The 13,674-nt window shown below is 39.7% G+C and overlaps 1 protein-coding gene across 1 annotated transcript in view; it reads right to left on the bottom strand.

Annotated features, from left to right (window-relative positions):
* Positions 1-2,451: 2,451 nt before the first annotated feature.
* The window catches only part of F9 (coagulation factor IX), a 35,839-nt gene continuing 24,616 nt past the window's right edge, over positions 2,452-13,674 (bottom strand). The window contains exons 6-8 of the mRNA XM_090326187.1: positions 12,219-12,424; positions 3,545-3,659; positions 2,452-3,251 (exon numbers count right to left, since the gene is read on the bottom strand). Of these exons, the coding sequence (XP_090182313.1) occupies positions 2,704-3,251; positions 3,545-3,659; positions 12,219-12,424 (869 nt within the window). The 3' untranslated portion in view covers positions 2,452-2,703. The remainder of the gene's footprint in view (positions 3,252-3,544; positions 3,660-12,218; positions 12,425-13,674) is intronic.

Here is a 13,674-nt window from a genome sequence, read left to right as displayed (position 1 = left end):
AATATGAGTTGTATTCCTAGATCGTTCATTTTGTTACCTGGATCCTGACTTTGTCTTGGCCTCCATCTTTTCATCTGTAAGAGTAAATGGGATTGGCAAATATGTAATGGACTGTGTGCTTTTGCCATTCTTAACTTGAACTCTAAGCATTCAGAAGTTGTATAGAATTGGGTTTTTTTTTTTTTGGTACCTGTATTGGACCTTGAACTAAGGGCCTGGACTCTGTCCCTGAGCTTCAAGGTTGGTGTTCTACCACTTGAGTCACAGCTTCACTTCTGGCTTTATGGTGGTTAATTGGCAATCTGTCTTACAGACTTGCCTATTCAGACTGGTTTTGAACTGTGATCCACATTAGCCTCCTGAGTAAGCTAGTATTATAGGCATGAGCCACTGGTGCTCTGTATTCATAGAATTTATAATTCGGCAGTTTTGTAAACTGGTGTGCTCCACTTCAGAAGAATAGGAAAGAATACTTTTTCTATTCTTCTTGGCAGAGAAAACAATCAGATCCTGCTTTGGCTCCTGCCACCATAATGTAACTAATATTCAAAAGAGCTCAAAACAACCATGCTTAAACAGTAAGGTAAAATGACTGCACTATATTAACACACTTTTCTTCACTCAGCAAGAGTTCTATTTTAATCTGTCACTTCCAATATTATAGCAGCATGTTTCAGCCCATTTAGGCTAAGTAGCTACAGTGATTTTGAAAGTAATAATGATTCTTATATAGTGACTGCAAATGCCCTAGGCAGAATCCAGGCAAGAATCTGGCTCTGAGCTGGCTGGACCTTAGGTGAGCTTGAAGGTTCCACATTTTCTATGGAACTAACATACTGCAGGTGGCTCCTGATGAATCCAGCCACTTTTGAGCTCAAGGGAAAAATTGGCTCAAAGATTAATGGGCTCAGGAACAGCTCCCTGTGTTACAGAAAAGGCCAGTCACAGGAGGTATGAGGCCACTGCTGCCTTTGTAAAGGGTGGTTTCCATGGCAACAAGGCTGTGTGTGTGTGTGTGTGTGTGTGTGTGTGTGTGTGTGTGTTTGTGTTCACAATCACAGATCACTGAGGCTATAGACCCATAATCATTCACATTTGAAATAACACATTTCATGCATGAACTAGCATTCTCCTTAAACATAGTTGACAATTAGAGCAGCTCCTCTTTCTTTGTCTCTTTAGCTAACAATAATCAAACTGAATTATTTCATTTGCTCATGAAGCCTAAATCTCAGGCAGTATTTTGTAAGTACCAACTTTCCTAATGCTCATTGTGAGACTAATTGCTACTTTGACCAAAACCTTGATTCTTCTGATTCAGCTAACATGGATTGAGTAACTGATGTGCAATAAAGTAGTAGGAAATGATCAAACAATTTAAATACACTATTTTATTTAACTATTTAACTCCTAAATATGTACATGTTGGGTCACATTTTTGGTATTTGGTACAGAGTCAGCATTCTGATGAGTTGTTGAATAAAAAAATAAAACCGCAGAATCTCAAGATCACAAAAAATTCCCTCAACATACAGATTGAGAAGTCAAGTCCCCAAAGAGGGAGTGACTTATCTAAAGCTATGCTTGATTGGAACCGGCTCTGTTCTCATAAGTAAATATTGCTCCCATGTCTTCACAGGGAGAATGTTTTCCCCAGGGATTTCCCTGAATTCCATCAGCCCAGTCTCCAGCCCAGAATCTTAATCTAAATATGAAAGCCCACTCCCCAACCCTCTCAGGTGGGGGCAGGAGACTTGCTCAAACTATAGATTGCTGGAGCCCCACCAGTACCATAAACTTCTTTGAGCCCTTGAGCTTCCAGGAGATCCTGCCTTTCACCCTTTGAGTCTTCTGGCTACCTGCCTGACTCCACTTCTGCCCCCATTATGCCTCAAGTTCTCCTGACTGTCTTTAGGTCACAATAGCATCTTTTTTAACTTGCCATTAAAGTTGGTTTGATTTGTTGTGGTTGTTTTTTTTTTTGCTCTTTTTTTAAAAAATGCTAATACTCTCATGACTCAGTTTCCTGACTAATGATCATCACAGCTAGTTAGGCCGAATTGTGTTCCAGTAGGATCCAGATTATCTTGGCTTGCAGCACAGGTCATCTTATACCAAGTCTCCCTGTTGCATTGCATTACATTTTTTTTCCTGTTGTTGGTACTGGGACTTGAACTCAGGGCCTTATCACTGTCCATGAGATTTTGTGCTCAAGATCAGCACTCTAGGTAATTTGACCCACACCTCCAGCTCTTTTCATGGTTAATTGGAGATAAAAGTCTCACAGATTTTTCCTGCCTGGCCTGGCTTTGAACTGTAATCTTCAGGTCTCACACTCCTGAATTGCTAGGATTACAGAAGTGAGCCACCATATCTGGCCTAAATCTTTTGAGTGTTTTGTTATGTGTAGTGTTTGGGATGCTACTCTGTAAATTATTGAACAAGAAATAATTGGAGAAATTTGAAAATACCTTTATTGATACTTCTGTTTGCAAGACTAAAGAGGTATTCACTGGGATTATATTTCTGTTGTAATTATATATTTGAATCTACTTTACTCTACTACAATATAAATTGTATGAATTCTTCCATATGGTCACAAAAAGTACTATTTAGACAATGCCTGCATATCAATCTAATATGAATTAAGTGGGTCCACTTTCAGTCTGAATGAGTCCAGGTTGGAAATGCATTTTTTTTTCATTAAGTGAGCTTTGTTTTTTCCTTAATCCAGTTCACATACCGGGATACCTTGGTATAGATTCCATATTTGCCTTTCATGGCACACTCTTCACCCCAGCTAATAATTCCTGTTAAGAAACTGGTTCCTTCCACTTCACTAATGTGGGGTCCCCCACTATCTCCTTGACATGAATCTTTCCCTCCATCATGATAGCCTGCACAGAACATGTTTCGGTCGATAGTAAATGTTGTAGAGCGAAGGCACGTGGCTCGATCAACAAGTGGAACTCGAAGGTACTGCAGAATTGAAGCTGGTCTCCCCTTGTTGAAGATTCTTCCCCAGCCACTCACGTAGCTTGATCCAAATTTGAGGAATGTGTTTGTGTATTCTCTGTTGGCAACACAAATAGGTGTCACATAACTGTTTAATATTAAGGGTTTGTCTAGTTCTAGCAGTGCAATATCATGGCTGTATTTATTAATTGTTGCATTGTAGCTCTGGTGAGTAATGACTCGAATCACATTCCGCCTTTGCTCTCTATCTTCATTCTGATCAATGTTATATTCACCTGTTGAAAATAAATTTCATTTTCAGTCACAGTCTTTCATAGGAACCTATTTTCTACCCATCTACTCAGCATTACTGAAAACTGACATGCACATCTTAATGATCTGAATCTTAGATGCTTTGTGGGAAAATTAATGCATCAATAAATATCCTTAAAGATAGTTTACAAAAAGGATTATAGGGCACCACGAATGGAATGATGTAGATTTTGAAATTACGATCTCTCTACTACTAACCCCAGTTACTCAAGCACAAGCCTACTGGACCTTAGTCAAAGATGAAGTGTTCATTTACCTGCGACAACCTCAATTTTATCCCCAGGTTCAATACAGTGGGCTGCAGTGACGACCCATTTCTCATTAATGATGGAACCTCCACAGAATGCTGCAATTTTACCATTTAAAAGGACCTGCAGAAATAAGAATCCTATTGTGTATTTAATCCCAAACAAAACAAATCCATATGTTATTTATAGGAGTAGGTCAAAAGTTGTTTTCTAAGTGCGGCCAGGAATAGAGGATTCCTGAAAAGATTTGTAGCATGGATTGCTGGGAAAGAGAGAATTAGGGGAGTTACTCCCATGGAGAAGCAAAGCACTTGGTGGTCAAGGGGCAGACAGCCTCACAATTTTAGTCAGCTTTACCCATCAATGAGTGTTTCTATAGCACAAACTCAAACAGCCATTCTGAAATTATCTAGAAGAGAATGAACACCATGAGACTGGCAGGGGTGGTAAAATGAGCTGAGACGAATCTGAGGAGTGATTTCTTTCAGAGATTTGCAGTCCTTGAATTCCTTTTGGGGGGTGAGACAGACTCTGGTGGCACAAATTGCCTCTTGGGGACATAGTAATTATTTTCAGAAATGTGCTGACTCTACTCTTCAAGATGAAGAGTTATTATTGGGTCATCTGCTCTGCATGAGGAAATCTCTCTGGCATAGTTCACTTGAATGGGAAACATAACTTACTTCCCCCCCCCAGAGTCTCGTAAAACCTTTCTAAAGTTTTCTTTTTTATCATGGAACAAGGTCTAAAGCTTCCACACTGCAATGCTTATAGCCATGCAGGCAGTGAGGAGCACAAGGACTCACACGCTCTGTCCACTCTCCTCTAACCATATTCAGTTCCCTCTGGTTGGCAATATAAGTTGTCTTTGTCATAAAAGGTCGACTTAGCTGTGCTTGATTTGGGGGCAATGTGAACAAAGGTATTTGAATGCTGCATTGAGCCTAGACACTATTTTTTTTGATTGTTTGATAGTTTATTTTAATTCTCAAGGGTATTTTGCAAATGCAGATACAAAACAAATATAAAAGTAAAGCTCTGGGGCCGGGAGTTTGGCCTAGTGGTAGAGTGCTTGCCTAGCATGCACAAAGACCCGGGTTAGATTCCTTGGTACCACATACTTAGAAAAAGCCAGAAGTGGTGCTGAGGCTCAAGTGGTAGAGCTCTAGCCTTGAGAAAAATCCAAGGACAGTGCTCAGGCCCTGAGCTCAAGCCCAGGACTGGCAAAAAAAGTAAATCTTTATAGAACCTTTATTTCAATCATTATGTTATGTATAATATTGTCTCTATATATGCATATGCATGCATATACAAACATATACCTATATATATAATTCTACACATATACTTGTATATTTGAACATAGAGTAAAACACACATCATAGTTAATATTTATAGAGCCTAGACACTATTATTAAAGGACCAACTCATTCTTTTATTTGTCTGTTCATTGCACAATCACAGAGGACAATGAGTACTCTTACCACTTTGTCAGGATTGATTGAGAAAATTTGATTTGCTGGGTAAGCAAGGGCTTGAGCTGCATTTTCAGGAAAAATAAGGTGAGAAGTGTGAACACTAGAGGGGGCACTCAGCATTCAATAAAACCCTTTGCAGGAACCCAGTGGTTCTTTTGTGAATTGATGTTCTTATCTTGAGACACAAATAGTCCTATGTATTTATAAACAAGGTAAAGAGGGGATTAATAATACTTTCAAGGGTAGGGCAAAGATAGTTCTTGGGACATGTTCTTTTTAAAAGGTCTTCTGGTCCTGAATTCAAATTACTGTGCAACTACCATATCCTAGACACTCAAGTAAAAACTTTCAGCCTGGAATGTGGTCAGTAGAGCTACTAACCACAGACCTTGGATCTCATTTCTTTCTTGTTCTAGAAGGGTTTTTTCTTTAAAAAAAATAAAGCCACACAAATACCTTACAGAAGCAAAACTATAATAAACACCAGTGTGTCTACCATTCAGATTTAACAGTTTTCTCAAGGTTTCTATTTGGGGCCAAGCATTATGGTGTTTTAGGTACAGTTAATAACCATAATATTCTTATAGAACAGTATTACTCTACGCATTCACATATAAGCAAGTCAGGGTTAGGGCATGCCACATCCACCCCTAAAGTGACTTAGTTGTCAAGCTACAGTACAATATTGAGTTTGCCTGACAGCAGTGTTTGTGCTGTTGAGCACTTAGTATATGGCCCAAGTGCAATAAAATCAGGTGAGGTCCTTGTAAAATGTAGCATTGGTGAGTGCTTCTGGTAGACACCAGGAGGGAAGAGTTTGGGCACTACAAATGTGGGGTAGGGATGGTCACTAAGCAGGTATTGGTGCTAGCTAAGGCCCCAGGGATGGTGAGGGGAAGGTGAACAAACTGTCCTTGGAGATTGTGAAAGATGGGACTGCAATAACCTGTGGTTCAGGGTCCCTTTCACATAATCGGTTGTTTCCTCAGGCTTTGGCTATAGAACACAAATGCAAACTTTGAATGCCTGATGTGAATTCTTAAGTACAGAGCCTTGTGCATGTGCAGTTGGTTGTAGGACTTCATGGCTGATTCTGATGATTTTAAATTATTTTTGTCACCAAGTACATTTGGGTGACATGGTTTTACACTGGTCATGATGTTTCCAAATAAATGTATCTGTTTAATCAAATGGAATTTTTTGAGCAATGATGCCATTTTATTTGTGCTCAACCACCATTTGTTGGGGGGGAAGCAAGGATATTGGACATCTCTCAGCTTAGTGGGTTACTTAGGCCAGACACAGCCCCCAAGCCTGGAGAGTTTGAGGTAATTTCTCTAACTTCTGCCAAAGACTTGCTGCCCACAGCTCCTAGTGCTTTCCATTAGATGACTGAGCAATATGGCTGTTCTTTTAATCCTGAAGAACATTTTTTGTCAGTCTCTGATTTGTGTTCCAAATTTTTGCAAACATCTTTTGCCAAAAAAATGCCTAAACTATATTTGCATTTAAAGATATTATAAATGGCACGATTTTGCAATGTTTGCTTGGCCATTTCAGCATCATAGCTATGTAAATATTAGCTTTTTGGAGGAAGAGTTCTGTGCTTGGCCAAGGACAAGTCTTGGAAGACATCACTTCAAAGCATGGTGGGGAAGAAGGAATGCATGTGTTCAGAGCATCTGAGTTCTCATCTATCAAATATTGTCATGGTTGCCATAGCCTAATGGGAAGCTGATTTCAAATACACACATTTACACATATCACACCTATACCTAGATGCATCAACAAAATATACATTCACAATGTTATATTCATGCTTTTCATCACAGTACCGCCCAGAGGAGCAGCTACTGTCCTGTTCTCTTTCCAACCTTCAACCTAGCCTAGTTTTCCCTTTGATTTCCCCTTCCCCTCCTACCCTAGCTTCCCAACAACACCCCTTTACTGTGTTTTCTCTCTCATACACAAAGTCAAGCCATGTATTCATGAGTTCAGCTTGTTTGTAATGCCCAAAGATGTGCTTTGACTAACTCGTGGCCCTAGCTTACTTGGCTCGAGAGGTTTTTTTTCCAGTTGTGAGGCTTAGAAACTCAGGTCCTGAATGTTTTCCCTGATGTCTTCTACTCAAGGCTAGCACTCAACCACTTTGAGTTTCCTGGTGGTAAATTAAAGATAAAAGTCTCATGGATTTTTCTTTTCTGGCTGGCTTAGAGCAGTTCACCTGAGAACTCAGCATCCTGATTAGCTAGGATTATAGATGTGAGCTACCAGCACCTGATTCAATTGGCTTTTAATAGCTAATGATAACCATTAAAATAGAGTGCTCACTGTAATAAATATATTTAATTCAATAATTTTAGAAAATAATGTTCTGTCTGTGCAAGCTAGCTTTGTGGAGCTCGGTGAGGTTACATATGTTTCTCCTAATTGATTTTATCATGGAGGTATGGATAATAAAGGGTTGCCTTTTTTTCCCCAAGTGGTGAAACTTGGGTACTATTAAGACCTTCATGTAACACCTCCTCCCACTAACAAAAGGAAAGCTCTGATTCATACATATGGTAAGTATGCATGCTGTCTGCCACCACTGAGTCCTCATCAGATGGAAAGGATTGGATTTGCATAGCTAGCTGCACAGGGAAAGGACTCGAGGTAACTTCAAGGATAGCTTCAGGCCAAAGCTAAGAGAAGCCAAGATTGGGGGCAGGGGAATGTTAAGCTATCATGAATATTTAGGCCAAGGATAGAATAAGGTATGTACAGATTTGCTTTAAAATGGTTAAGCATTCATAATGCCCATGATTCAATAATAAAGAGACTGGAGTCATTATATTTCTTCTATTGTAGTCTTTCCATCAATCTACTAGAATAATCTTCAGATTAGTAAATGTGGAATAAATACAGCTCTTAAAGAACCATGGCAAATAGAAAATAAAAAGATCAAGGACATCACAGTTAGGGCTTGACAGACCTTAACCCAATGCAAAAAAGGTGAGAGCAATTCTTAGGGCCAGATTGAGGATGCTCAGAATTGTTAAAGAACGAATGAAAGCTTTACACAGGTGAAACTCTCTGTTGATCTATCAAGCTTCTCCCTTTTTTGAGCTGTTAATGAAAGCAATCTCAATAGAAGCGATAAAATTCCCCAGTGTTGAAAGGAAACGCAAGGCCGCAGTTCTTTGCTCTTCTCAATAGCTAAGAATCTTCTGTCTTTTCCTATACAGTGCACTTAGCTCTCTCTTCCACTGAAGAGTCCAATGAGAGTCCTTGTTTCTTTTTTCTGGGTGCACAAAGAGCTCTGAGCTCACCTCTAGACTTGTGAAAGGAAATTGAAGGGAATAACTCTCCTGATTGGCTTGTGCCTTTGGCTTGAGGAAGGCTGTTCCAGAAACTTTGGGAGCATCAGGGCAGTTGCAGTTGCCAGTACTACGAGAGCCTCAGTTGGCCCTTGCTTCCAGACCAGCAAATGGAGTCAAAAAACCTTCACCTAAGGTAAGGAATGAGCATGACAATGCAAGATTTCAAAGCAGGATCAGCTTCCTGCTATTTCTAGCCCTGCACACAAGGGTCAAGGTCAACAGACAGACTCCTCTCCACTCCCTGGATGGAGCCAGTCTGGTGCTGCTATCTCCTGTGATAGAACAACAGTTTCAGTGAACATTTCCATAACTATTTTTTCCATCAATGATTTTTCCCAAAGCTATCCATCCAGGTTCCAGACCCAGTCGTTAATGAAAGCCTAAGTTTCACCTGCTAATCACATCAAGAGGCATTTCCTTTTTCGTCCCCTTCCCCTTACAGGAGCTGTGTGGCTCTTGTAAGACAGCTCATCTAAAGCTGTTCTGTAACAGACTAAAATAAACATATCCAATTCATTCAAACTCTTCTTCGGTCCAGATGGAAGTGAACTCTTGTTTTTCTTTGTGGGATTTCTTCACCTGAGTGATCCTTTTATTCCTCACTCCCACAAACTAGCAACTCCCAGAAAGAATGGCTTTTAGAAAACATGAACATTTTCAATTCTCTTTTCTAGGTGACATTTCTAGACGATTTCATGTTTCGGGGCCAGAGACAGAATAGGATGGCAACTGAAAATGTAGCTTTTGCTTGCTTGTTCCTGAGGCCTTGAGCATGGCAGTTGGTTATTGCCTACAAACAAAGCTAGTATTCTGGGATGTAACTGTGGCTTGACTGATAGAGCAGGGTCCTAGCAAATGCAGGACCATGAGTTCAAACCCTGCTACTTCCATTTTTTTTAAAAAAAAAATGTCTAGTGTACTCCTAACCTACAGATTAACTACAGACTACTAAAATTCACTTTTCCATCAATGAGAAAAGGTTGTGTTTATTGTGATTTTCTGTATTATCTTTGTCTAACATTGACTTTTAAATAATGTACTTATCTCCATTTTTGTCAGTCCTGGTCTTGAACTCAGGGCCTGAGCACTGTCCTTGGGCTTTCTCAAGGCTTAGAGCTCTACCACTTGAGCCACAGCACCACTTCCAGCTTTTTTCTATGTATATGGTACCGAGGAATTGAACCTGGGTCTTCATGCATGGTAGGCAAGCACTCTACCATTAAACTCCCGACCCTTATCTCCATTTTTTGAAACTAGTAGCCTTTCATAACTAACCAGATGGAGAAAAATGTGGGGAGACTTATGAGTTGACAAAAGAAACCATGGGAAAGTATGGTGGAGACTTTCCCAAGTTTGTTAAAAAGTTACTTAGCACCTTACCTTTGGAAATGAGGAGGCTCTAATGCTTTGTATTTCTGTGGTCAGTAATCTCAGTTCATATGCATGAAATAGGTTGTGAATATATGTATGAAGGGTGCAGTGAAGACATAAAAGAACTTAAATGATGCATATCTTTTATAGCATGTTCCCTACAGATTTGCAACCACCATTCAATGCTGACTTTTGCTTGAACAGAAAATCCAATGTCTAGTAGAGTTATTAGAATTTTTCTTAGGAAGTATCTGAATTGTTAAAATACTGCCAAACACCTCCTTTAAAGGGATTGGCTGGAAGTGAGTATGATCTTATGCCATAATGAAATTCAGTTTAAAAAAAATTAAAACGGCTGGGAACCAGTGGTTCACATCTGTGATCCTAGCTACTCAGCCCAGGCATCAAACTCTGTGAGACTCTAATCTCCAATAAACTACTCAGATAAAGCCAGAAATAGAGTGGTGGCTCAAGTGGAAGACTGCTAGCCTTGAGCATGAAGAGGCTCAAGGACAGCACCCAGGCTGAGTTCAAGTTCCAGGAATAGGAAAAAAAAAACAAAAACCTTAAAAGAGTGGGGAGATGGACAGAGTAATGAGAAATAGTGATAGAGAGAAAATAAAATATATCACATATATGGAAATATTACAGTGAAACTTCTTTATATGATAGTATATGCTAATGCAAAAAAAAACCCAAAGGGAATGGGTGGGAAAGAGACTGTATCAAATTGGTACTACTTCCTTATTTTATTCTTATGAAACTGTTTTTGTTGGTCAGTACTAAGACCACCGTGAAAGCATTTTATAATGAAAGAAGTACTAAGATTAAAAAAAAGGAAACAATATTCTTAGTTGCTAATATGGCTCCTTTACTGTAAGCTCCATTTACATCCCACTAGCTGGAGAAGTATAATTGTCATCAAGTGAGGTCTTTTATTGTGACCATCCTACTCATGGAAGTTGGATATATAAAAATGCATGATAATACAAGAAAATTGGATGGAATGAGATATGTGGAGGTTAAAAAGAATGGGAGAATAGAGAGATTGTTCAGACAGGACAATGCAGGCCAGGGAGTTTGTCCTAGTGGTAGAGCACTTGCCTAGCATGAATGAAGACCCGGGTTCAATTACTTGGTACCACATACATAGAAAAAAAAAGACAGGAGTGGGGTTGTGGCTCAAGTGGTAGAACTCTAGCCTTGAGAAACCCCCAAGGACAGTGTTCAGCCAGAGTTCAAGGCCCAGCAATGGCAAAAAATGACAATGCAGAAAGCCAATTTGGTAAAGAATAGAAAAAATGTAGATAGATGGGGGAAAGAAGAGATTATGGTAGATAAGAAAAGCAACCTTGGTAGGGTTTACTTAAGTGAGAGCTGTACAAAGGGAAAAATAGGGTGCATGAGATCAGATTAAATAGATATTGTTTTCAAACAAACACATAGATTAATTCCCTAGTCAATTTCATGCAGTAGGTCCAGGGTGGAGTTTAATTCATCATTTCTACTGCTAGTGAACCAGGATATGATGTCATATACTCATTACACCAACCTCATTCTTGACTTCATTCTTTTCATATGTGTCCCTTTTCTCCTTTTCTGTGCCTGCCTCCCTTCTCTCCCCTTCACTTCCCTCCCCTTCCCTCCGCTCTCCTTCCCTTCCCTCCCTTCCCCTCCCCTCCCCTTCTTTTCCCTCCCCTCCCCTCCCTTCCTCTTCCTTTCCCTCCCCTCCCCTCCCCTCTCCTTCCCTTCCCTTCTCTTCCTTCCCCCCTCCCTCTCTCTCTCCCTCCTTCCTTTCTCTTTCACTCTTTCCTTTTCTATTTGTGATAGTACTGGGCCTTGAACTCAGCAACTGAGTGCTATCCTTTAGGAGTTTTTCTCAAAGCTGGTACACTTTGACTTGCATAATTCCACTTGGGCTTTTTTGGTTAATTGGAGATAACAATCTCATGGTTTTTTTTTTAATTTTTTTTTTGCCCTGGTTGGCTTTGCAGATCATCAGAGTATTGAACATACACACAACAACAATGAATCCTTTTCTTCATGCCTTTCAAGATAATCCACATGTTTTTTTGACCTAGAGACTTTCCTTTCTTCTTCTTTTTAAATAAAATAAGTACCAGGAAAGCATATTAGGTAGAGAATATCCTTTGAATAGACTGAATGTGAGGACCACATTCCTTGGGGCTGATGCTGAATCTCAGTGCCTGACACCTCACTTGCATCCCTCCCCCTGGGTCCACCGGATGTTTTGGAAACCCATTGTGCCCTTTTCTTGGTGCCATATTCTTCTTCACCTGGAGGTTTTCCTCACAGACACTCATCTATGGGCTTTCTCATGTTGGTTAGTGCTGAAAATATTTCTCTTACATCCCCCCCATAGGTCTTTTTAGTGTCTCAGCCTGTCTTTTTGACCTGCCTTGTGTTTTTGCCAGTGGAGCCCCAGTTTTGACACGGTTAGTATAGAGTACCTGCCAAGGGAATTGACCTGGTTGGGCGTTTGCTCCACCGACAACCCGAGTGAAGTCATTAAATGGTTCGGCACTTTCAGTGACGTTATCCAAAAAGCTTCCAGCTTCAGTAGAATTTTCATACTCCATATTAAAAATAATCGTTTCAGCACGAGTGTGCTTCTGAGAAGCGAATGAAGCAGAAACTCTTCCACATGGAAAAGACACTACAAAAATAGAAGAAAAATAGTATTTTCATATTTCTCACTGGCAAGAGGAACATGCTTTTCAAAAAATGAAAATGAAGCCTAATCCCTATCAATTGGGAAAAATAATGTAATCAAGGAATATATTAGCCAATGAAATGGATGATTGCATTCTGTCTTCAACATTTTCACGGGAAGGACCGAAGGACCGTTGACTCTGTAACTCATTATCTTTTTGTCGTTGTTGTGGATCATGGAGCTTGAACTCTGGGCCTGGGGGCTGTCCCTAAGCTCTTCAGCTCAAGGCTATCACCCTACCCCTTGAGCCTCAGCGCCACTTCCAGGTTTTGATGGTTAGTTGGAGATGAGAATTTCATGGAGTTTTATTCCCAGGCTAGCTTTGAACCGTGATCCTCAAATCTCAGTCAACTGAGTAGCTAGGATTACAGACATGAGCCACTGAGCCAGGCTGTTAACTTATTAACTTTATCAAAATAATTGGGAGTTCTATGATTGATTTGTTGACATTTTGGATGATCTTCAGTGTGGTTTTGTTACAAAAATATTTCTTTCAAATGCTACTCCTGAATGAAAATCTGGTGATTTGTAACTTTCACTGATTTATTTATTTACTTATTTAGCGCTGGTACTGGGTGTTAAAATAAGGGCCTCTTGTTCTTACTTGCTTAAGATTGATGCTCTATATATTTCAGCCACAACTCCACTTCCGGCTTCTTTTTGTGGTTTATTGGAGATAACAGTCTTATGGACTTCCCTTGTTTGGGGCTAGTATGGAAGCGACGTCCTTAGATCTTAGCTTCCAGAATTGTTAGGATTGCAGGCATGAGCCACCACTTTAACTTTAGAATTAGGTAAATGGCACTTTTGCTGCTTGTCTTTAACAAGATTTCTTTGTAGACAACAGTACCCTTAAATTGGAATTTAGTTATGTGTTGAGGAAATATTACTGTGATTCAATTATCTGGTTGAACAGTATTAAACCAATAGGTTAATATTATGACTATCATGACCATATTAACCTAGGACCTAACTACCTCTTTTCCTTGGCTGATTAATTTTTCCCAAATCATCTACTGATACTTCAACTGATACATCTACTGATACTATACTAGCACAGAAATGTATAGTCAAACAGTCATTTCACCCATCATTTTCAATTCTCACAATAATACTAGCCATGTCCTTTAGAAAAGACATTTCTACATTTCTATAGCAACCAGCTGCTTTGTAATACTTGGGTATCATGAAGG

This window comes from Megascapheus bottae, chromosome X (genome assembly GCF_031878675.1).
Source record: "Megascapheus bottae isolate mThoBot1 chromosome X, mThoBot2.hap1, whole genome shotgun sequence".
NCBI lineage: Eukaryota > Metazoa > Chordata > Mammalia > Rodentia > Geomyidae > Megascapheus > Megascapheus bottae.
The sequence above is the reverse complement of the archived record's forward strand: the minus strand, read 5'-3'. Positions and strand labels throughout refer to the sequence as shown.